At 43.7% G+C, this 26,318-nt stretch overlaps 1 protein-coding gene across 2 annotated transcripts in view; it reads left to right on the top strand.

Moving 5' to 3' along the window:
- MYOM3 (myomesin 3) overlaps positions 1-26,318 on the top strand; it is a 92,819-nt gene that overhangs the window by 45,169 nt on the left and 21,332 nt on the right. For both annotated transcript variants that reach the window (XM_075264608.1, XM_075264609.1), the window contains exons 17-27: positions 12,779-12,966; positions 13,547-13,673; positions 13,934-14,112; positions 15,800-15,914; positions 17,297-17,453; positions 17,774-17,880; positions 20,722-20,766; positions 21,657-21,793; positions 23,456-23,600; positions 24,842-24,901; positions 24,982-25,049. In XM_075264608.1, coding sequence (XP_075120709.1) covers positions 12,779-12,966; positions 13,547-13,673; positions 13,934-14,112; positions 15,800-15,914; positions 17,297-17,453; positions 17,774-17,880; positions 20,722-20,766; positions 21,657-21,793; positions 23,456-23,600; positions 24,842-24,901; positions 24,982-25,049 — 1,328 coding nt within the window. The remainder of the gene's footprint in view (positions 1-12,778; positions 12,967-13,546; positions 13,674-13,933; positions 14,113-15,799; positions 15,915-17,296; positions 17,454-17,773; positions 17,881-20,721; positions 20,767-21,656; positions 21,794-23,455; positions 23,601-24,841; positions 24,902-24,981; positions 25,050-26,318) is intronic.

A 26,318-nucleotide genomic window follows, 5' to 3' on the forward strand; every position in this document is an offset into this window, starting at 1 on the left:
ATTTTCCTTATTGTGGCCAGGTTATCTTCTCAGGCATTTAGTGTCCATGCCTGACAACCTGGCTATCATGTAAATTATGGATGGGTTTCTGACAATTTATTTTTTCAGACCTATAGAAAGTTCTTCTTAGTCATATCCATTGGTCATATTCTTCAAGACAACAGACCTGTAAGATTATTAGAAAAAAATCATCAAAACTCCGCAAAATATTTATTTATATTTACTAGAGATGAGCGAACACTAAAATGTTCGAGGTTCGAAATTCGATTCGAACAGCCGCTCAATGTTCGTGTGTTCGAACGGGTTTCAAACCCCATTATAGTCTATGGGGAACAGATACTCGTTAAGGGGGAAACCCAAATCCGTGTCTGGAGGGTCACCAAGTCCACTATGACACCCCAGGAAATGATGCCAACACCTCTGGAATGACACTGGGACAGCAGGGGAAGCATGTCTGGGGGCATCTAACACACCAAAGACCCTCTATTACCCCAACATCACAGCCTAACAACTACACACTTTACACACTCAATACCACCTCTCTGACAGTAGGAAAACACCTTGAAACATGTGTATTTGGCACTTGCAGTGAGGAGAGCTTGTCACCAGCAGTGAATTTGGCCCTTGTAGTAAGTTGAGGTTGGCACCAACATTTGTTTTGAAAATCAGGGTGGATTGAGCCTCTAACCAGCAGAGTTTGGGCAAATTCATGGTGGAGGGAGCCTCTAAAAACCCCAGTTTGGACCAATTCATGGTGGAGGGAGCCTCTAACCAGCCCAGTTTGGGCAAATTCATGGTGGAGGGAGCCTCTAAAAAACCCAGTTTGGACCAATTCATGGTGGAGGGAGCCTCTAACCAGCCCAGTTTGGGCAAATTCATGGTGGAGGGAGCCTCTAACCAGCCCAGTTTGGACCAATTAATGGTGGAGGGAGCCTCTAACCAGCCCAGTTTGGACCAATTAATGGTGGAGGGAGCCTCTAACCACCCCAGTTTGGACCAATTCATGGTGGAGGGAGCCTCTAAACAGCCCAGTTTGGGCAAATTCATGGTGGAGGGAGCCTCTAAAAAACCCAGTTTGGACCAATTCATGGTGGAGGGAGCCTCTAACCAGCCCAGTTTGGACCAATTAATGGTGGAGGGAGCCTCTAAACAGCCAAGTTTGGACCAATTCATGGTGGAGGGAGCCTCTAAAAACCCCAGTTTGGACCAATTCATGGTGGAGGGAGCCTCTAACCAGCCCAGTTTGGGCAAATTCATGGTGGAGGGAGCCTCTAAACAGCCCAGTTTGGGCAAATTCATGGTGGAGGGAGCCTCTAACCAGCCCAGTTTGGACCAATTAATGGTGGAGGGAGCCTCTAACCAGCCCAGTTTGGACCAATTAATGGTGGAGGGAGCCTCTAACCACCCCAGTTTGGACCAATTCATGGTGGAGGGAGCCTCTAACCAGCCCAGTTTGGACCAATTCATGGTGGAGGGAGCCTCTAAAAAACCCAGTTTGGACCAATTCATGGTGGAGGGAGCCTCTAAACAGCCCAGTTTGGGCAAATTCATGGTGGAGGGAGCCTCTAAAAACCCCAGTTTGGACCAATTCATGGTGGAGGGAGCCTCTAACCAGCCCAGTTTGGGCAAATTCATGGTGGAGGGAGCCTCTAAAAAACCCAGTTTGGACCAATTCATGGTGGAGGGAGCCTCTAACCAGCCCAGTTTGGGCAAATTCATGGTGGAGGGAGCCTCTAACCAGCCCAGTTTGGACCAATTAATGGTGGAGGGAGCCTCTAACCAGCCCAGTTTGGACCAATTAATGGTGGAGGGAGCCTCTAACCACCCCAGTTTGGACCAATTCATGGTGGAGGGAGCCTCTAAACAGCCCAGTTTGGGCAAATTCATGGTGGAGGGAGCCTCTAAAAAACCCAGTTTGGACCAATTCATGGTGGAGGGAGCCTCTAACCAGCCCAGTTTGGACCAATTAATGGTGGAGGGAGCCTCTAAACAGCCAAGTTTGGACCAATTCATGGTGGAGGGAGCCTCTAAAAACCCCAGTTTGGACCAATTCATGGTGGAGGGAGCCTCTAACCAGCCCAGTTTGGGCAAATTCATGGTGGAGGGAGCCTCTAAACAGCCCAGTTTGGGCAAATTCATGGTGGAGGGAGCCTCTAACCAGCCCAGTTTGGACCAATTAATGGTGGAGGGAGCCTCTAACCAGCCCAGTTTGGACCAATTAATGGTGGAGGGAGCCTCTAACCAGCCCAGTTTGGACCAATTAATGGTGGAGGGAGCCTCTAACCACCCCAGTTTGGACCAATTCATGGTGGAGGGAGCCTCTAACCAGCCCAGTTTGGACCAATTCATGGTGGAGGGAGCCTCTAAAAAACCCAGTTTGGACCAATTCATGGTGGAGGGAGCCTCTAAACAGCCCAGTTTGGGCAAATTCATGGTGGAGGGAGCCTCTAAAAAACCCAGTTTGGACCAATTCATGGTGGAGGGAGCCTCTAACCAGCCCAGTTTGGACCAATTAATGGTGGAGGGAGCCTCTAAACAGCCAAGTTTGGACCAATTCATGGTGGAGGGAGCCTCTAAAAACCCCAGTTTGGACCAATTCATGGTGGAGGGAGCCTCTAACCAGCCCAGTTTGGACCAATTAATGGTGGAGGGAGCCTCTAACCAGCCCAGTTTGGACCAATTAATGGTGGAGGGAGCCTCTAACCACCCCAGTTTGGACCAATTCATGGTGGAGGGAGCCTCTAAACAGCCCAGTTTGGGCAAATTCATGGTGGAGGGAGCCTCTAAAAAACCCAGTTTGGACCAATTCATGGTGGAGGGAGCCTCTAACCAGCCCAGTTTGGACCAATTAATGGTGGAGGGAGCCTCTAAACAGCCAAGTTTGGACCAATTCATGGTGGAGGGAGCCTCTAAAAACCCCAGTTTGGACCAATTCATGGTGGAGGGAGCCTCTAACCAGCCCAGTTTGGACCAATTAATGGTGGAGGGAGCCTCTAACCAGCCCAGTTTGGACCAATTAATGGTGGAGGGAGCCTCTAACCACCCCAGTTTGGACCAATTCATGGTGGAGGGAGCCTCTAAACAGCCCAGTTTGGGCAAATTCATGGTGGATGGAGCCTCTAAAAAACCCAGTTTGGACCAATTCATGGTGGAGGGAGCCTCTAACCAGCCCAGTTTGGACCAATTAATGGTGGAGGGAGCCTCTAAACAGCCAAGTTTGGACCAATTCATGGTGGAGGGAGCCTCTAAAAACCCCAGTTTGGACCAATTCATGGTGGAGGGAGCCTCTAACCAGCCCAGTTTGGGCAAATTCATGGTGGAGGGAGCCTCTAAACAGCCCAGTTTGGGCAAATTCATGGTGGAGGGAGCCTCTAACCAGCCCAGTTTGGACCAATTAATGGTGGAGGGAGCCTCTAACCAGCCCAGTTTGGACCAATTCATGGTGGAGGGAGCCTCTAACCAGCCCAGTTTGGACCAATTAATGGTGGAGGGAGCCTCTAACCAGCCCAGTTTGGACCAATTCATGGTGGAGGGAGCCTCTAAACAGCCCAGTTTTGGCAAATTCATGGTGGAAGGAGCCTCTAACCAGCAGAGTTGTGGGAAAGCAGGGTGGAGGGAGCCTCTAACCAGCAGAGTTGGTGGAAATCAGGGTGGAGGGAGCCTCTAACCAGCAGAGTTGGGGGAAATCATGTTGGAGGGAGCCTAGTATTAGCAGAATTGTGCAACGCTTATGGTGGATGAGTATGAGGATGCGGAGGAATTGGAGAGGTTGAGTACAGACATGGAGTTTCATGTTGGGGTGCTTTACACAGGTGGGCACAAAAATGAAGGCTCTATCCAGTGGTGGTTCATTTTTATCAAAGTGAGCCGGTCGGCACTCTCAGCTGACAGACGGGTGCGCTTGTCAGTGATGATGCCACCGGCTGCACTGAACACCCTCTCAGATAGGACGCTGGCGGCAGGACAGGACAGCACCTCCAAGGCATATAGGGCAAGTTCAAGCCACAGGTCCAACTTCGACACCCAATACGTGTAGGGCGCAGAGGGGTCGGAGAGGACAGGGCTGTGGTCGGAAAGGTATTCCCGCAACATGCGCCTATACTTCTCACGCCTGGTGACACTAGGACCCTCCGTGGCGGCACTTTGGCGAGGGGGTGCCATCAAGGTGTCCCAGACCTTAGACAGTGTGCCCCTCGTTTGTGTGGACCGGTGAGAACTTGGTTGCCTACTGGAGGAACTGCCCTCCCTGCCGCCAACGTCACATGCTGGAAACATCTCCATCATATTCTGCACCAATTGCCTGTGGCAAGCATTGATGCGATTGGCCCTCCCCTCTACCGGAATAAAAGACGAGATGTTGTTTTTATACCGGGGGTCAAGGATAGCAAAGATCCAGTACTGGTTGTCCTCCATGATTTTGACAATACGCTTGTCGGTTGTAAAGCACCCCAACATGAACTCAGCCATGTCTGCCACAGTGTTAGTTGGCATGACTCCTCTGGCCCCACCGGAAAGTTCAATCTCCATTTCCTCCTCATCCTCCATGTCTACCCATCCGCGCTGCAACAATGGGACGATTCGAAGTTGCCCGGAAGCCTCCTGTATCACCATCACATCATCGGACAACTCTTCTTCCTCCTCCTCCTCCTCCTCCTCCTCCATTAAACGCAGTGAAGCGGACAGATGTGTGGACCTACTCTCCAGCTGTGACGGATCGGATGCTATCCCTAACTCCTCTGTGTGATCTGAGTTATCCCTGATGTCAATCAGGGATTCTCTCAGAACACACAAGAGCGGGATTGTAAGGCTCACCATCGCATCCTCAGAGCTCACCCTCCTTGTGGACTCCTCAAAGACCCGTAGGATGTCACAAAGGTCTCTCATCCATGGCCACTCATGGATGTGAAACTGAGGCAGCTGACTTTGTGGCACCCTAGGGTTTTGTAGCTGGTATTCCATCAAAGGTCTCTGCTGCTCAACCACTCTATTCAACATCTGAAACGTTGAGTTCCAGCGTGTGGGGACGTCGCACAAAAGCCGGTGTTGTGGCACATGCAGGCGTTGCTGGAGAGATTTTAAGCTAGCAGCGGCTACTGTCGACTTGCGAAAGTGGGCGCACATGCGCCGCACTTTCACCAGTAGCTCTGGAACATTGGGGTAGCTCTTTAGGAAACGTTGCACCACTAGGTTGAAGACGTGGGCCAGGCATGGAACATGTTGGAGTCCGGCAAGCTCCAGAGCTGCTACCAGGTTCCGGCCGTTATCACAAACGACCATGCCTGGGCCCAGGTGCAGCGGCTCAAACCATATTGCCGTCTCATCGAGGAGGGCATCCCTCACCTCGGAGGCAGTGTGCTGTCTGTCCCCCAAGCTGATCAGCTTCAGCACAGCCTGCTGACGTCTACCAACGCCAGTGCTGCAACGTTTCCAACTCGTAGCTGGGGTCAATCTAACAGCGGAGGAGGAGGCGGTGGCGGAGGAGGAGGCGGTGGCGGAGGAGGAGGCGGTAGAGGAGGAGGAGGAGGGGGGTGTTCTTCTCGTGTCCCTGCCAGGAATGTTAGGCGGGGAGACGAGGTACACCGGGCCAGTTTGGGAAGCAGTCCCAGCCTCAACTACATTCACCCAGTGTGCCGTCAGTGAAATGTAGCGTCCCTGTCCGCATGCACTTGTCCACGCGTCGGTGGTCAAGTGGACCTTTGTGCAAAGCGCGGAACTAAGGGCCCGCCTGATGTTGAGTGACACGTGCTGGTGCAAGGCGGGGACGGCACACCGGGAGAAGTAGTGACGGCTAGGGACGGCATAGCGAGGTGCCGCAGTTGCCATCAGGTCCAGGAAGGCGGGAGTTTCAACAAGCCGGAACGCCAACATCTCCTGGGCCAGCAGTTTAGCGATGTTGGCGTTCAAGGCTTGCGCGTGTGGGTGGTTAGCAGTGTATTTCTGCCGCCGCTCCAATGTCTGAGAGATGGTGGGTTGTTGTAAAGAAACGCCTGATGGTGCCTTTGATGGTGCAGGAGAAGGAGATAAGACAGGAACAGGGGAGGATGAGGTAGAAGTCAACAAAGTGGCGGAGGCAGATGAAGTGGTGTCCTGGCTCGTCCTCTGGAGTGCATCGCCAGCACAGTCAGCAGTGGCAGTGGCAGAGGCAGTGGCAGAGGCAGTGGCAGTGGCGTGAACGGCAGGCGGCCTTTGTCCTGCCGTTGCTGCCTGCCACTGATTCCAGTGCTTGGATTCCAAATGACGGCGCATTGAAGTGGTGGACAGGTTGCTCTTCTCAGAGCCCCTAATCAATTTCGAGAGGCAAATTGTGCAGACAACACTATATCTGTCCTCGGCGCATTCCTTGAAAAAACTCCACACCTTCGAGAAACGTGCCCTCGAGGTGGGAGTTTTTCAGGGCTGGGTACGAACTGGAACATCTTGGGAGATTCCGGGTGTGGCCTGGCTTCGCCTAAGCTGCTGACCTCTGCCTCTGCCTCTAGCTACCCTTTTTGGTGCTGCACCTGCCTCAACATCCACACTACTTTCCCCGCTTGACATCCCCCCTGTCCAGGTCGGGTCAGTGTCCTCATCATCCACCACTTCCTCTTCCAACTCCTGTCTCATCTCCTCCTCCCGCACAATGCGCCGGTCAACTGGATGCCCTGACGGCAACTGCGTCACATCATCGTCGATGAGGGTGGGTTGCTGGTCATCCACCACCAAATCGAACGGAGATGGAGGAGACTCTAGTGTTTGAGCATCTGGACACAGATGCTCCTCTGTTAGGTTCGTGGAATCGTGACGTGGAGAGGCAGGTTGAGGGACAATGAAAGGAGCGGAGAACAGCTCTGGGGAGCAGGGACAGTTTGGGTTATTGTTCTGTAAAGCTTCGGAATTTTGGGAGGAAGGAAGACAAGACTGTTGGGTAATAGGAGGAGAGGAGGCAGAGTCTGACTGGCTGCTGGACAATGTGCTGTAAGCGTTCTCTGACAGCCATTGCAAGACCTGTTCCTGGTTCTCGGGCCTACTAAGGTTTGTACCCTGCAGTTTAGTTAATGTGGCAAGCAACCCTGGCACTGTGGAGTGGCGCAATGCTTGCTGCCCCACAGGAGTAGGCACGGGACGCCCTGTGGCTTCACTGCTACCTTGCTCCCCAGAACCATTCCCCCGACCTCGCCCACGGCCTCGTCCACGTCCCTTTCCGGGAGCCTTGCGCATTTTGAATTCCTAGTTAGAAATTGGCACTGTATACCAGTAGTAAAAATTGTGGGTGCACGTAACCCCAATATATTCTTTGAATTCCCAGTCAGACACTGGCACTATATGGCAGTAGCAAGAAATGAGGGTATTTGTATTCCCAATATACTCTTTAAATTCCCAGTCAGACAATGGCACTGTATACCAGTAGTAAAAATTGTGGGTGCACGTAACCCCAATATATTCTTTGAATTCCCAGTCAGAAACTGGCACTATATGGCAGTAGCAAGAAATGAGGGTATTTGTATTCCCAATATACTCTTTGAATTCCCAGTCAGACAATGGCACTGTATACCAGTAGTAAAAATTGTGGGTGCACGTAACCCCAATATATTCTTTGAATTACCAGTCAGAAACTGGCACTATATGGCAGTAGCAAGAAATGAGTGTATTTATAACCCCAATATATTCTTTGAATTCCCAGTCAGACAATGGCACTGTATACCAGTAGTAAAAATTGTGGGTGCACGTAACCCCAATATATTCTTTGAATTCCCAGTCAGAAACTGGCACTATATGGCAGTAGCAAGAAATGAGGGTATTTATAACCCCAATATATTCTTTGAATTCCCAGTCAGACAATGGCACTGTATACCAGTAGTAAAAATTGTGGGTGCACGTAACCCCAATATATTCTTTGAATTCCCAGTCAGAAACTGGCACTATATGGCAGTAGCAAGAAATGAGGGTATTTGTATTCCCAATATACTCTTTGAATTCCCAGTCAGACAATGGCACTGTATACCAGTAGTAAAAATTGTGGGTGCACGTAACCCCAATATATTCTTTGAATTACCAGTCAGAAACTGGCACTATATGGCAGTAGCAAGAAATGAGGGTATTTATAACCCCAATATATTCTTTGAATTCCCAGTCAGACAATGGCACTGTATACCAGTAGTAAAAATTGTGGGTGCACGTAACCCCAATATATTCTTTGAATTCCCAGTCAGAAACTGGCACTATATGGCAGTAGCAAGAAATGAGGGTATTTGTATTCCCAATATACTCTTTGAATTCCCAGTCAGACAATGGCACTGTATACCAGTAGTAAAAATTGTGGGTGCACGTAACCCCAATATATTCTTTGAATTACCAGTCAGAAACTGGCACTATATGGCAGTAGCAAGAAATGAGGGTATTTATAACCCCAATATATTCTTTGAATTCCCAGTCAGACAATGGCACTGTATACCAGTAGTAAAAATTGTGGGTGCACGTAACCCCAATATATTCTTTGAATTCCCAGTCAGAAACTGGCACTATATGGCAGTAGCAAGAAATGAGGGTATTTGTATTCCCAATATACTCTTTGAATTCCCAGTCAGACAATGGCACTGTATACCAGTAGTAAAAATTGTGGGTGCACGTAACCCCAATATATTCTTTGAATTACCAGTCAGAAACTGGCACTATATGGCAGTAGCAAGAAATGAGGGTATTTATAACCCCAATATATTCTTTGAATTCCCAGTCAGACAATGGCACTGTATACCAGTAGTAAAAATTGTGGGTGCACGTAACCCCAATATATTCTTTGAATTCCCAGTCAGAAACTGGCACTATATGGCAGTAGCAAGAAATGAGGGTATTTGTATTCCCAATATACTCTTTGAATTCCCAGTCAGACAATGGCACTGTATACCAGTAGTAAAAATTGTGGGTGCACGTAACCCCAATATATTCTTTGAATTACCAGTCAGAAACTGGCACTATATGGCAGTAGCAAGAAATGAGGGTATTTATAACCCCAATATATTCTTTGAATTCCCAGTCAGACAATGGCACTGTATACCAGTAGTAAAAATTGTGGGTGCACGTAACCCCAATATATTCTTTGAATTCCCAGTCAGAAACTGGCACTATATGGCAGTAGCAAGAAATGAGGGTATTTGTATTCCCAATATACTCTTTGAATTCCCAGTCAGACAATGGCACTGTATACCAGTAGTAAAAATTGTGGGTGCACGTAACCCCAATATATTCTTTGAATTACCAGTCAGAAACTGGCACTATATGGCAGTAGCAAGAAATGAGGGTATTTATAACCCCAATATATTCTTTGAATTCCCAGTCAGACAATGGCACTGTATACCAGTAGTAAAAATTGTGGGTGCACGTAACCCCAATATATTCTTTGAATTCCCAGTCAGAAACTGGCACTATATGGCAGTAGCAAGAAATGAGGGTATTTGTATTCCCAATATACTCTTTGAATTCCCAGTCAGACAATGGCACTGTATACCAGTAGTAAAAATTGTGGGTGCACGTAACCCCAATATATTCTTTGAATTACCAGTCAGAAACTGGCACTATATGGCAGTAGCAAGAAATGAGGGTATTTGTATTCCCAATATACTCTTTGAATTCCCAGTCAGACAATGGCACTGTATACCAGTAGTAAAAATTGTGGGTGCACGTAACCCCAATATATTCTTTGAATTACCAGTCAGAAACTGGCACTATATGGCAGTAGCAAGAAATGAGGGTATTTATAACCCCAATATATTCTTTGAATTCCCAGTCAGACAATGGCACTGTATACCAGTAGTAAAAATTGTGGGTGCACGTAACCCCAATATATTCTTTGAATTCCCAGTCAGAAACTGGCACTATATGGCAGTAGCAAGAAATGAGGGTATTTGTATTCCCAATATACTCTTTGAATTCCCAGTCAGACAATGGCACTGTATACCAGTAGTAAAAATTGTGGGTGCACGTAACCCCAATATATTCTTTGAATTACCAGTCAGAAACTGGCACTATATGGCAGTAGCAAGAAATGAGGGTATTTATAACCCCAATATATTCTTTGAATTCCCAGTCAGACAATGGCACTGTATACCAGTAGTAAAAATTGTGGGTGCACGTAACCCCAATATATTCTTTGAATTACCAGTCAGAAACTGGCACTATATGGCAGTAGCAAGAAATGAGGGTATTTGTATTCCCAATATACTCTTTGAATTCCCAGTCAGACAATGGCACTGTATACCAGTAGTAAAAATTGTGGGTGCACGTAACCCCAATATATTCTTTGAATTACCAGTCAGAAACTGGCACTATATGGCAGTAGCAAGAAATGAGGGTATTTGTATTCCCAATATACTCTTTGAATTCCCAGTCAAACAATGGCACTGTATACCAGTAGTAAAAATTGTGGGTGCACGTAACCCCAATATATTCTTTGAATTACCAGTCAGAAACTGGCACTATATGGCAGTAGCAAGAAATGAGGGTATTTATAACCCCAATATATTCTTTGAATTCCCAGTCAGACAATGGCACTGTATACCAGTAGTAAAAATTGTGGGTGCACGTAACCCCAATATATTCTTTGAATTACCAGTCAGAAACTGGCACTATATGGCAGTAGCAAGAAATGAGGGTATTTGTATTCCCAATATACTCTTTGAATTCCCAGTCAGACAATGGCACTGTATACCAGTAGTAAAAATTGTGGGTGCACGTAACCCCAATATATTCTTTGAATTACCAGTCAGAAACTGGCACTATATGGCAGTAGCAAGAAATGAGGGTATTTATAACCCCAATATATTCTTTGAATTCCCAGTCAGACAATGGCACTGTATACCAGTAGTAAAAATTGTGGGTGCACGTAACCCCAATATATTCTTTGAATTCCCAGTCAGACACTGGCACTATATGGCAGTAGCAAGAAATGAGGGTATTTGTATTCCCAATATATTCTTTGAATTCCCAGTCAGACAATGGCACTGTATACCAGTAGTAAAAATTGTGGGTGCACGTAACCCCAATATATTCTTTGAATTCCCAGTCAGACACTGGCACTATATGGCAGTAGCAAGAAATGAGGGTATTTGTATTCCCAATATATTCTTTGAATTCCCAGTCAGACAATGGCACTGTATACCAGTAGTAAAAATTGTGGGTGCACGTAACCCCAATATATTCTTTGAATTACCAGTCAGAAACTGGCACTATATGGCAGTAGCAAGAAATGAGGGTATTTGTATTCCCAATATATTCTTTGAATTCCCAGTCAGACAATGGCACTGTATACCAGTAGTAAAAATTGTGGGTGCACGTAACCCCAATATATTCTTTGAATTCCCAGTCAGACACTGGCACTATATGGCAGTAGCAAGAAATGAGGGTATTTGTATTCCCAATATATTCTTTGAATTCCCAGTCAGACAATGGCACTGTATACCAGTAGTAAAAATTGTGGGTGTATATAGCCCCAATTCTATTGCTAGGGGACTTGCAGGGTATTTCTGGGGTGAAGGTGGGGGGGCACACCGTTGGAACGGGTATCGGGGTATATATCGGGTATACGGGAATACACTGACAGTGTATTCCATTCAGGATCCTGGGAAAGCTGGGTTGCGGCGATTGAGCCCGTCAGTGCCACGTTACACTGACAAGCTTCTCCCTGGAATTTAGCTCTTACAAGAGCTGTTGGTTGTCTTCTCCTTCCTATCCTAGCCTGTCCCTGCCTACCCAGAATCTAAGCCCTAGCTAGCTGGACGGAAACCTCCGTCCTCGGTGAATTGCAAGCTCAGAATGACGCGAACCTGGGCGGCGCTGTTCTTTTAAATTAGAGGTCACATGTATTCGGCAGCCAATGGGTTTTGCCTACTTTTTTCAACGTCACCGGTGTCGTAGTTCCTGTCCCACCTACCCTGCGCTGTTATTGGAGCAAAAAAGGCGCCAGGGAAGGTGGGAGGGGAATCGAGTAATGGCGCACTTTACCACGCGGTGTTCGATTCGATTCGAACATGCCGAACAGCCTAATATCCGATCGAACATGAGTTCGATAGAACACTGTTCGCTCATCTCTAATATTTACTAAAATGTTTAACTTTTAATTGTCTACAAAAGTAATTTTTAATTATAATTAATTTTAATTATATTCATGTAAAAACACCTTTAATTAAGGGAATAATAGTCTAGGGAGATGTTAAACATGGGGAAATATACCATAACTCAATTGAGTTTAAGGCTAAGGCCCCATATTGCGGAAACACATCCTTTTTTGTTGCAGATTTTGTTGAGGCTTTTTGAGCCAAAGCTAGAAGTGGATTGAGAAGATGGTAGAGGTATAAGTACTTTATATATATCTCCCATTCCTCTTGCAGCCATTCTTGGCTTTGGTTCAAGAAAACTCAACAAAATCTGCAACAAAAAAGCTGCGTTTCTGCAACGTGGGGCTTTAGCCTAAATGTTGCCTCATAAAGAAAGCCAGTAAGTCCTGCTAGCCTCGCCTACATACTGCTGATTGACAGCTTTTGCTGTAAGTTGGTATAAGTTGAGGGCTTTCAATCACTTTGTGCAGGCAGGGAAAAGAAGGATCCACAAGCTTTCTCAAAAGGTCTTAGCAGTCTTGCAACAAAAATACACTGACTCTAATAATAATAATAATAATAATAATAAAATATATATTCCCAAGCCTTACATTTCTACCTCTATCATGTTGCCTTCAGATAAAAGACCTTTATATAAGTAGTCTATTTAACTATTATGAACCCATTACTTTGCACCTATAATTCCTTCACAGACTGTCCATCAGCACCCTATGATTTTGCTCTCTTGAGCTGTGGGAAAGACGAAATGACAATATGTTGGAAGGCTCCAAAATTCACATCAGGGAGAGAAATACTTGGATATTTTCTTGATCAACATGATCCTGAGGATGTTGCTTGGAAAGATGTAAATAATGAACCAATCCAAAAAACGTTATATAAGGTACTATTCTTTGTTTTTGTTTTTATTATATGTCATGTATTGATTAACCACTTCTGGACAGAGCCCAGTCCACTTCTAACTCTACAAGGATGTATCCTTACTTCCTTGCAAAGTTAGCCTGCTGCACAAAATTGTTGTTGCCATAGGGAAGGCAGGGATGGTTTATTACTGTTCCTGTCTTCCCAATCGCTGTGCACACATTGCTAAATAAGCACTGTATGCACAACTATAAGAGTTGCCATGATGTGGCACCCCTCTGGGGGTCACATGACCAATAGGGAGTCAGGAACTCTGAGAGCTGCAGGTTCCTAGAGGACCCAGATCAGCCCAGACAGTCATGGGCAAGAGGCTGTATTGCTGCTGTAACTGGAGCCATATGTATCAGCCCAATAATAGGAGAGGTGCATTGTGTAAAAAAAAAATAATGCAAAAAACAAAAAGTAACTTCCCCTCCACTACAACGCCCCCGTCACACATATGTGTCCAGTTCTGAACCAGGAAAAATAGCCCGGTAATGAACTGGCTCTATGATCTACCTTTAAGAGATAGTTTTGTTGTAATATATTTATTGTATACAAAGGTAACAGGTCTGACTGAAGGACATTTCTATGAATTCCGTGCCCGAGCTATGAATTCGGCGGGTGTTGGGAAGCTATCTGAGCCAAGTGACCTTTTTAAATGTGAGGAATGGACAATGCCTGAGCCAGGTAATGATATGAAGAATAAACAGTCTGTGTGCTTTTACTTATAGTCACCAATAAACCTTACTTGTAGTCATGTAGTTAGAGTGTGCAGAGGAAGCAGTTGCAACCAGAATCTAGTATATAAGGGGGCTCATAGACCCATCTGTCGTATGGGAATACACCAGTATGAATGTACATTTTTGGGAAGTGGGAAACCTGTAGTGTATTTTTCTTTGTCCAAAAGAAGTCTCTTCTACTTGCTGTATTTGTTCTATGTATTTAAGGTGCTCCATATGATGTCAGATGTAAAGAGGTCAGAGATAACACCTTGATGCTCCACTGGGAAAGCCCTGTATACACTGGAAATAGCTCAGTTACTGGCTACCTGGTAGAGGCAAGTGAAGAAGGCTCTGGAGACTGGAAGAGGATTAATGAGAGTCCAATACCTGACACACATATGAGGGTACAATTTGAATGCATGAAACTAATTTTAGCAGTACCACTTTTTCACAGCATACATATAGAACACTATATGTACTCAGAAGCTAAGACTCTCCTGCTTACAGCATATCTGTATCACTGCTTGCTATTATTGTCACCTCTGTGAGTATGTCTCCTTCATCTGTACTCAGAAGCTAAAACATTCCTACTTCTAGCATAATTGTATCACTGCTTATTTTTATTGTCACCTCTGTTGGTATGAAAATGACTGAAACACGGACCACCATGATAGCGGTTGGCGAATGCCTGGTTTCTGACCGCTATACATATTGTTAATGGAAAGGGAGCTGGCATGTCACCGAGCCCCTTTCCAATAGATGCCAGCCCAGGGGATCTGATTAAAAATAAGAAATACTTATTCTCACCTCTTCTGGGCTGCTGTTGATTCCCGGCATCCTCTCTGGGGCTCAAATGGCCTGTGACTGAGGCAATGTTGTAATGACATCAGCATGCCCCATGTGATCACTGAGGCCAAATCACAGGCCCTAATAGTGACATCTGGGACACATGCACCCCAGTCGCAGGCAGAAGAGGACCGAAGCAGATGCTAAAAAGAGCCAGACAGAGTGAGGATGTCAAGGAGAGGTGAAGTGAACATAAGTGTTATTCTTAACTTCACCTGAACCTATACTTATTGTACTTTGGAGTCTAATGATATCCCAGAGTATAATAACACCAACTCTAGGGGGGCTCTTGGGAGCATATTATACTATGTGGGGCCACTCTAAGGAGCATATTATACTATGTGGGGGCCACTGTGGAGCATATTGTATTGTGCATGGACCACTATGGGGCATATTATACTGTGTGGGGGCCACTATGGAGCATATAATACTGTGTGGGGGCCACTGTGGAGTATATTATACTATGTGGGGCCATTGTTGAGCATATTATACTGTGTGAGACCTATTCACATCACTAGATGCTGTAATAACATTGCTCATGATTATAAAACAGATACTTTACAATGCAAATGGTGAAGAGGTCCCAAAAGCACTAGCTGTTTCCCACAGCACGCAGCTCCCTGTATTGTTTACATGTCCAGCACTGTGCCACTCAGTCACTGTATTCTTGATAGTCACTATTCACTAACTGCCCACACGTAACCACCAATCCTCTTAAGGCCTCCCACTCCACTCTGCTCTCATCCGCTCTTCACACAACCATGTCCAAGATTTCTCCTGCGCATCCCCCATACTGTGGAACTTGCTACCACAATACATAAGACTGACCCCCACAATCACAAGCTTCAAGGCCCTGAAGACTCACCTATTCAGGAAGACATACAACCTCCAATAACACTACTGCCACCACATATGAACAGCCTCTACCCTCATGTTCAATCTCTATTCCTCTTCCCTCATAGATCGTAAGCCTTTTTGGGCAGGGCCCTCTATCCCACTTGTGCCAGTTGGTCACTGTTACCCTGTTTCCCCGAAATTAAGAGACCAGATTTCTGGCTTAAAGAAGTTGCAAACTTTGGGATTGCATACTGTGCTACATTTAATATCAATTATGTCAGTTTGCATCTTCTCTGCAGGGAACTGTAGCCAGCAGCCATTCAGATTATAATACATAGATAGCTTTAGATAAGCTTTATTTACGTTTAAGAAAAATTATATATATGTGATTTCATGTTTCATTCTTAGATCTCAGACTTGGATACCGATAAGAGTTACCAGTTCCGTGTTCTTGCTGTCAACACAACTGGTCCTGGCATTCCATCTGAGCCTTGTGATCCTGTGACTCCTGTAACCAAGCCAGGTATGGAAACCTTCAGTAGAATTTTGGAAGTCAATTTGCTGCCCCATTTTAAAAAAAAGTTACACAGGTTTTTTTGTTTTTTTTTTATCATTTACACTTTATGAACATAAATGGCAATTGTGATCAAATCAAAACAAGGCTTGTCCCGATGGTTAAAGCGCCCCTGTATGCCTTATGTATGACGTTTGTAGCTCATATAATATAACTAGTTTTTTTCAAATATAAACAATTTTCTTCACAACAGCATCTGGAAACTTAGACTTTTGGATATGTTGAACCTTAATTGTTCTGTTGTATGTTTAATACTTATTTGATCACTGCTGCATTTTTTTGCTTGATAAACCTGTATTTTAAACTCTGTCATTCAATAAATATTTTTGAAACTAAAGTAGTCCAAGTCTGGAAAACCCCTTTAAGGCTGTGGCCCCAAGTTGCGAAAACACAATGTTTTGGCAGTGTCAGAAATGGTCCACGAGGCATGATAGGCTGCTGAGGCCAATAGTGGGGGTACTCAATTACTTTTAATAAGTCTGTTCACTGGAGTCTGTCTTCAAATAAAGGTCTGAGCTGAACATGTACATTATTTACAGTATTTTTTGGACAAAAAGACACACCCCAGGTTTAGACAATAAAAATTTGAAATAGTCAGGGGACGACTAACGTGGAATAACACTGAGGGAGGTGGGGCGACTAACGTGACATTACGCTGTGCATGGGTAACTTACATGGATTGATAGTATGCAGGGGTGACTAACATGGCATTAAACTGTGATGGGGCAACTAACATGGCATTATACTGTGCGGGGGGCAGTAATGTGGCATTATACTGTGCAGGGGGCACTAATGTGGCATTATACTGTGGGGGGGGGCACAGTATAATGCCCCATTATTGTGACTCCTGAGTATGCGCCATTAAAATTCCCCCCACCCACAGTATAATTCTCTATTAGTGACCCCCATACATAATTTACATTAACAGAGGCCAAGAGGAACATTCATCCCTGCCCACTGTCCTCATCCCCTCTTGTAAGATATATTCCTTTTAACAGAGGTCCCTGGTTGTTTAGGATGGGGAAGAGGTAAATGTTAATGCCAGTGCTAGTCTCCTATAGTAAAACGGTCAGTGTTTACATCTAAAAGGGCTATGTGCTGTAACAATTTCTTGAGCTGGCGCTCCAGTTTCCTATTGAAGATCTCCCTGCATTCCTTTACACAACCGTAGAGTAACTCAATATGTTATAGTTCAATTCAGTGGTGGCGGGTGGCCGGCAGCATAGTACTTGTTTATTGGACTAGGCCCCAGCTGCCAGTACTTCGGAAACCGCCCTGACATGGTGCTGATATCCTGTTAAGTATTTATATAACTTAATTCAAACCTACAGGCACAAATGAAATTGAGGTTGGTGTGGATGATGAAGGATTCATATACCTTTCCTTTGAGAATCCAGAGCCAGTTGATTCCCCGCAGTTTGACTGGTCTAAAGATTACAAGGGTGTTCCGGATCCAGAGAGAACAGACATCTCTACTGAAGGAAACAAGTAAACAACTACATAAATAAAATAACTGTAGCATGTACAATTATGCCAATTATATTGCACACAATTTATAGCATTATGATTACAGTAAAATGCGTAAAATTTTTTGACAATTTGGTGCAAGTTCTAAACAGTGGAAGGTTCACGCTGAAATCTGAAATGTTGCACAAACTAGATAAAAGGTCACATCTACCTGATCTGACTGGGCAGAAGCTGCCTGACTGCTTTTTTTATTATTATTTTTAACATAGAATAAATATTTAGTATGGAATATTTTGCACATTTTAGGAATTAAAAGTTTGATAACGTTATTTTTTTCATAGATCCAAACTAATCCTGACAAAGCCATCTGAGGAAGATGTAGGCATCTATTCTGTGGAAGTTCCAAATACAGACGGGGTATCTGCGAGCCACACACTAACAAAGGAGGGTAAGGAATTACTTTGCTTTCTTTGTGTTACAAAGGTGAACTACGTAATAATAATTAAAAGCACTTTTCAGCTAATGCTAAAGCTTACCATAACCAAGGGACTGATGTTTCAGCCATTTCTTCCATAAACATGGATACTTGGATGGGTAAAGTATGCATATTTTATTCCATTTAATTACATTTCTGACTGATACCATTTTTGCCAAAATTATTAAATACTAGGTTCAAAGATTTATTCAAATGGTAACTCACACAAACCAGCCCTTCAATAACCAGTTATAAGGAACAGAAAGAAAACCATATCCTTACCGTATGCATGTTCCCAGGCATTATTACAGCTTAAACATATACCAAAGAAAAAATCTTCAGCTCACTGTATCTCTATTGAAGAGATCCACAAGCCTGGGAAGCACGGACTGTTGTAGGACTCAGATGAGCGATCAAATGGAAATGAGATAAAATCCAGCTTCTACCAGGAAGGATCCATAATGATTCAGGAGTAAATATAAAATACAGCTTTTATTTGCTTCATCATAAAAAGTTACAAAGTAACTGATGGAGTAGACTTGTTACATTCCAAAGGCCTTTGGGAATGTAACAAGTCTACTCCATCAGTTACTTTGTAACTTTTTATGATGAAGTACGAGCAAATAAAAGATATATTTTATATTTACTCCTGAATCATGGTGGATCCTTCCTGGTAGACGCTGGAATTTATCTCCTTTTCTATTATCACAGCTATCGTGGTTCAGGTGAGGAGTGGTCCTATAGTTTGCCATTGCTGACATGCCAGTTGAGTGGAACGGTCAAAAATCAACCTAGGGTGTAGATTCAGGGATAGTTATGGATCATTCCCATCTCTAATACAATGACATTCTACCCTAAGGAACGTACTGTAGCTCTGGAGTCAAGCCCTAAATTACTAAAGCCCCAAAAGGAACCTGACCTTAATATATAGGACCCTGTAAAGTCACTACCTATACAAGGGTGGTCTCAATCTCAAAAGTCATAATAAGTCATACAAATCCCGCCCCAACACACAAGTTTTGCTTATACTGTATATATATATATATATATATATATATATATATATATATATTATAAGTAATGGATACAGTGATGCATCACTGCTGTTAACTATAGAAGTGTTGTCTTCCCTTCTCTGAGGCAGTCACCTCATTTACTTCACAAAGAAAATCCTACAGAATTGGTAGATATCAGTATATTATTAGACCTAATAGCCAGTGTAAAAAGTGCAAGTTTTAACACTTTTTTTAAAAAAAAAAAAAAATATATATATAGTGACATGGAAAATAAAAAAAAAAAATCTTAAAATATATGTTTAATGTTAAAAACATAATTTAAAAAATATGTAATTTCTGGTGACACGTCTCTTTTAAGAACAGTGTACATATTAAATTTTGTAGTACAGTAGTACATTTCACATGTGTCATAAAATTGAAAACCTATGTTTAGTGGCTTCATAAAAATTCAAAAGGTTATTCAAGATCTGAAGATGACCTATCCACAGGATCAACTGATGCATTCGCAAGAAACCATATACTAAGTATACGGCCAGAAGCAGCCCTGTTCATATTGAGCAGGGTTGCAGTTCCAGGCACGTCTACTACAGTGTCTGCAGCTCCAAAGTATGCCACAGTGACCATGCCACCATTTCTGTGCCTTATATAAAAGAAGTGACAATTCTGGGAAATCACACAGATTTTTTTTTTTACATAGAGTTTGCCGCCCTTTTTGTGCCAAAGTATTATTATTATTATTATTATTATTATTATTTTTACATTCTCTTTTAAGCCACATTTATTTCCAAATTTATCATATGACAAACGTACACTTAAATAATTTCTTGTGGTATTGCCAGATCTAAGCAGCATTCATTATATTACCAAATTTGGCAGTGGCAAGCAAAATGAGCAGCACCATCCGACTTCTCCCAACCATTGTCTTTCATGTAGCTGGGTTACATCCATAACTAGCACATGGTCGTTGTCATCATCATCATATTTTAAGAATTTTGAACAGAAATTTGTTGGTGTGCCACTTTATAAACAAATATAATGGTTTAAAAGAGGTCCTGAAAAGTGTCTTCACATTTCAGATACTAAGAACCCCCTGGTAGACTTCCAGCGACAAAACAGTCCGCAATTGCAACACATAACTTGCAACATTCCAGTTCACTTGTTACAGGTTTTAGGAAGACAACTGTCAGTGTTAGACACAAGTCTCCTCAGGAGACCCCTGTCGACTCCCAGTCCTCTTCGCTCAGTCCAATACTTCTGCTAACTAGCAGACAAAAAAATCAGCAGCAAGTAGGGTAACTGGAACACAAAAAAATAAAAATTGTTTACCTCATAGTGCCAACCAGATGCACAACCTGTCAAGTTTTTGTCACGGATGTTCAGTTTTGTCCAGCTTCAAGGCCTTTAGGCCTGGACCTCGCGTAGCGTAGCTGTGGCAGTTTTCAGTAACCGCAAAGTGGATTCTGGCTAATTCCATCCGCACATTGCAGAAAAATGTCCACAGCGGACATGCTGCGTTTTAAAAAAAAACCAAACATCCATTTTTGTAAAACGCAGCATGTCAATTACACCTATGGAAAAGGCGTCATTTTCCCTATAGGTATAATTGAAGCAGAAAGTCTGCAGAGAAAACCTCTGCGGACTTTCTGTGAAAAGTGCTGAGGGAAAAACCTTGATGTCTGCGGCCCACTCCGTGGGGCCTTAGGCTCTAAATATGATCACATAAAGAACTAGAAATGATAATGTTACAAATTACTAAGGGTCATTCATTTACTCTTTCATACCATTTTTTTCCTCGTAGAATTGTCAGATTTGCTCAAAAAAAGCCATGATGTGCAGCACCCATGTAAGTACATTTTTACAATGTAATTTGTTTCAGCATTAGAAGAGTTTTCCGGTAAAATAAATACAGTTACTTTGTTCCAGAAACAGCACCACATTTGTCCTTTTTTTTCTATAATAACACCCCAGGCTAGGTTTACAACCGCGTCAGAGTCTCCGTCGCAGAAACCAAAGAAAATCAGTGGTGAGATAAGTCCTGCATAGAGGACTCTTATCTCCAACAGTTTCAGTATAAAAATGGTGGAAACCCAACAGTTGTCCATGGGTAACTGCTGTTTTAGGCCCCCGGAGGACCTGAACGACGGAGATCCCAGCACAGGTGTAAACTTTGCCTAAACTTTATTTAAAATACTCCTAGAATTTTTTGGTCTAGTACAAGTATCCATGTCTATTTCATGTTTCTGCAAAACACTATATACCTGCCAGGACCTTACACAGTGAGGATGATGTCACATGCATAAAATGGAATACCGAACGCATTGACAAGGAGTGAACTTATGAAAGCACACGGACCCCATAGACTATAATGGGATCCATGTGTTTTCTGCATGGTCTCCGCACAAGTTATGCAGAGAGGAAAGTAGTTCATGAAGTACTTTTCTCTCCATATGATTCAGGCGGACACCGCATGGGGTCAGTGTGCTTTCATAAGCTCACCGCTTGTCAATGTGTTCAGTACTCCATTCGGGGGGTCCCCATGCAGACTCCCTGAATGGAATACTGAACACAGATGTTAACCAGGCCTAATCTGTATAGAATCAATAATAACAAGTAAATGACATATTTTTTCAATTTGGAACAAAGCTGCTTCAATGAAAATGTAGAAAACAAATATATGAAATGTTACAGTTTGGTAACTTGGTGGGATATGATGTCATCTTTTGTTATTTCTAGTGATACAGAAAATATCAGGCTGGAATGTGGAAGTTCAGGAGAATGGGGATGTGCGACTCTGGTTAGAAGTGGAAAAGCTGTCCCCTGCTGCAGACTTAGAAATGATTCTTAATGACAAAGTCATTGAAAATACACCGGTATGTTGTGTTACATATACTTATATATATGCTAACCCCCCTACAGCCTTAAACAAGCAGGACAGGACTTTGGCAAAGTGCATTACTCTTCACCCCGAGTAGAACACGTTCATTGAGACTGTAACTGTAATGGCTCTAGCTCTGCAGTTGCAGGGCCTAGATCCGTGATCTTGGTCTTGTTTCAAACTAGTGTTTCCTATATGTTATATGTACTTTTTTCATCATTATTTCACTATTACTAGGGAATAAAGTAGCCCATCTTGTTACACAATTTCACCTAAGTACAGCAATGCCCCATTTGTGGTCAAGAACCGCTGTTTGGGAACAGAGGAAAACTCAGAAACAAAAGAGTGTTATTTGTCTTTTGGAATTCTGATTTTACTGGAATAGCTTATAGGTAACATGCAGAGCCCTACAGGTATCAAAACAATGGAAAACCCACAAAAGTGACCCCATTTTGGAAACTAGACCCCTTAAGGAATTCATCTAGGGGTATAGTGAGAATTTTGACCTCACCGGATTTTCCAAATGATGCTGCACGGCAGATGGTACAGAAGAAGAATTGCAGTTTTCGAATGCTATATGCTATTTCAGTGCCTGATATATTGTGCCAGCATGTGCCCACAGAGACATAGACCCCATAAATTGTAAAGTGGGTTCTCCTGGATATAGCAAAGCCCTATATGTAGCTTGTTGTGTGATGCTTGAGCAATTTTTCTTGGACCACCCCTTTAAGGCTAAAATGTTAGATCGTCAAAAGGTTAAAATACAAATAAGACGCAATATATATGTGGCAGGAATATTTATTTCAGTCATAAATTCAAAATCTGCAATAAAAAAAGTGAAAATTTCATGTGAGTTTTCAATTTTAAAAGGATCCTATCACACAAACACATTTTTTTCTTAGTAACATGTCGGAATAGCCTTAAGAAAGGCTATTTGTCTCCTACCTTTCGTTGTCTTCTCCAATTCACTGTTCCGTAGGAATCCCGGTTCTTGTCGGTATGCAAATTAGTTCTCTTGCAGCACTGGGGGCGTCCCCAATGCTGTCAGAGAACTCTCTCCAGCGCCACCTCCATCTTTGTCAGGAGCGTCCTCTTCATCCTCTTCTTCTGGCGGTGGCTTGTACCTTCTAGGCCTCGGGCAGAGCAGACTGCGCATGCCCATAGGCCATGAGAAAATGGCAGTTTACAATACTGGGGGCTAAAAATGAAGCCGAAATAAGCATATACACAGCTACAATACTTCCTGGACTGTACCATAATATATTAGTATATCTTTTGCTGCAGCAAAATAACACAGTACCAGTGGCGTAACTGCCGGGGTAGCAGCAGTAGAAGTTGCTACAGAGCCCGGGGCATTAGGGATCTGTTGTCATGTGACACTAAGGTGATAAAAGATGATCAAAAACATTCTTAAAATCAAATCATATTGTTTTCCATCTATTTGTTGAAAAATGTATCAGCCATTTTAAGCTGTGGCGATACAAAATCTTCATTCCTGTGTGTAAAGAATATACATAATCCAATCTGTATTCTCTAATTATTAGAATACAATACATTGAAACATTGGATATTGGGGGACATGTATTTCCTAAGCACATGTTTACGTTATGGACACCTCATGAATCAGTTTGGACTCACAAGTTATTTTTCATTGCAGAAACGGAAAATAAATTTTGACAAGGAAAATGGTCTCATTGAGATTATCAAAGAAGACTTTGGAGAAGATGATAAAGGAACATATACTGCCAAACTTACAGATGGAAAAGCAGCAAATCAGTTCAGTATCATCTTTACTGGAGAAGGTGAGCAATATATAATGTGTCACTCTGTGAAGCACATACCAGTTTTGTAGGGAAAGATACAGTATATCTGTACATTAAAAAAAACAAAAACATTCTTAGGCTAAGGCCCCACAGCATCTCGCAGCAAATAAATTGCAACGCATCATGTTTTTTCCTGCAGTGCTTTTCACAAACAGTCCACAGAGGTTTCCTCTGCGGATTTAATACTTCAATTATACCTATAGGGAAATCACCGGAGTTTCCATAAGTATAATTGATATGCAACGGTTTTAGAAATCGCAGCGTGTATTCTTCCGCACTGTGAGGATGGGATTCACTAAAATGCTGCTTTTTTTCTGATGTATTTATGTCACGGGCAAACTGTGACATGTACGCCACATGGGGACCCAGCCTTAGATAGTTTTATCAATTGTACAATTAAAAATAACCATGTACTTTCACCATTCCTTTCTATGGGACGTCTGAAATTAGTCAAGCCTTTCTTCTCAATACAGAAGCGGGTCCTACCTCTATGGGACATTTATGGAACATCGTATGGAAACTTTCCAGTAGTTATTGATTAAAATTTCCAGCCACTTAATGTTTCCAGTGCTCAGGAAATGTTATGTGTCATCCTCCTTTATCTAATGGAGGGGCGTCTATTGCATTGCTTCTGCTGAGAAAAGATGCATGGTGCCAAGAACCAGATTAAGGATTTCTAGGGTATTGAGGAGTTTATTTGACTCCTAACCCCAAAACATCATAACAGCCTGCATGACACATTAAAGTGGTATTCCCATCTCTAACATTCATGCAATATCTACAGCCTAAGCCATAAATGTCTTATATAGTTATGCTTCCCCCTGTAGGAACTGTATGGATCATGATAATATGGGTCCCCTGACCCTTATCTTGAGGCCAGTATGACTAGAGAAGTGACAGCACATAAACATCTCTCTCCATTCACTGCTATGGGAGATTTCAAAATGGATGAGCAACCTTTACAGTCTTATTTTGCAATACCTGACAAATATATGTGTAAACTGTTAATGGCCATCGCAATTCCTTCATACTGCTGGCATACAAGTATCACAGCAATGAGATGGTGAGGTCTATTTCAACTCATCTCTAGCATCAGCATGCTTTGTATGGTTATTAGTTAATTCCTCCATGTACTACAGACTTTTTTAGGAATATTAAATAGATTATAATATATAATGTATGCATAATATTGGTTATAGAGATTCCTTATATATTCACAGATTTTGATAAGATTCTTGATGAGTCTAAGCACAAACGAAAGCAATGGAAAAAGAAGAAAGGTAATAACATAAAAAAACATGTTTTTCCTTTTAGTAAACTTTGAATGGTTACTAAGCTGCAGTGTATTTACTTATAATAGGACCATACTTTGTGGAGATGTTGGAGTGGAAGGTAACAGAAGAGTGTCGTGTTATAATAACATGCAAGGTATGTTCTATGATATCCTTTATATGTGTATAATGGTTTAAATAGAGCTAGAGGTTTTGTTAGGTCCTGAAAAATATTGGGGCTCAGAAGTTTGTACTCTACAGTCCATCCCACGTTCGGCACCCGTTCAAAACAGACCCTGTTGCAGTGCCGCACCTCCCATGAGGCGACCTGAAGCGAGCGCTTCAGGCGGCACTATGCCAGGGCCTCAGGGAGGGCGGCATTTTTGCTTCCCTAAGCCAGTCCAGGACAAGCTGTCCTGGACTGGCTTATCACCGAGCGGTGGTTTGGGGAGGCCACTGGAACAGCGCTGCTCCAGCAGCCTTCCCTCACGCTCAGGCAGAGAGCAGGCAGTCTCCGGGCCTACTCTCTGCCGGTGAACGGCGCTAAGCCCCGCCCCCTTCATGAGGCCACGCCCCTGACCTGCCCGCCCCCGACCCGCCCCCTCCTCCCGGCGGGGGGGGGGGCGGCTTTCTGCAGTTAGCCTCGGGCGGCGAAAGAAGCAGGCTCGCCCCTGCCCTGTTGACCTGTTGATATTGTCTTAAGTGATTAAATTTTTGGAAGCTGGATAACCCCTTTAACTTAAAGGGATTCTACCACTAAAACACTTTTTTTTCTAGTTACCACGTCGGAACAGCCTTTAAAAAGGCTATTCGTCTCTTACCTGTGGAAGTGCTCTCCGCCGTGCCGTTCGTTCAAAATACCGGTTTGTACCGGTATGCTAATTAGTTTTCTCGCAGCGATGGGGGCGTCCCCATTGCAGCTCGAAAACCGACCGCAGCGCCGCCTCTCTGGTCTTCGGTGTCCTCCCCTTGCTTCTTCAGCGTACTGTCGGACGCCTGCGCAGTACGCTCTGTTCGACGAAGATTGCCGAACGTACTGCGCATGCGTGAAATTGCGGTCCCAGCCATAGTGCGGGCACCGAACTTTCGCGCATGCGCAGTACGTTCGGCAATCTTCGCCGAACAGAGAGTATACTGCGCAGGCGTCCGACAGACGCTGAAGAGGCAAGGGGAGGACACCGAAGACCAGAGAGGCGGCGCTGCGGTTGGTTTTCGAGCTGCAATGGGGACGAATCATGATTTGAACGAATCATAGGGAGAGCGCTGTAAGGTTTCTTTACCCTAAGGGTCCATTCACACGGAGTAAACGCGCGCTCCTTTTGGCAAAATACACGTGGACCTTAAGGGTGCAATCACACGGATTTTGCGGGCCGTATACGCTCCCATTGATTTATTTGCGGCCGCAAAATAACGCGGCGTTTACGAT

This window comes from Leptodactylus fuscus, chromosome 2, assembly GCF_031893055.1.
Source record: "Leptodactylus fuscus isolate aLepFus1 chromosome 2, aLepFus1.hap2, whole genome shotgun sequence".
Taxonomy (NCBI): Eukaryota; Metazoa; Chordata; class Amphibia; order Anura; family Leptodactylidae; genus Leptodactylus; species Leptodactylus fuscus.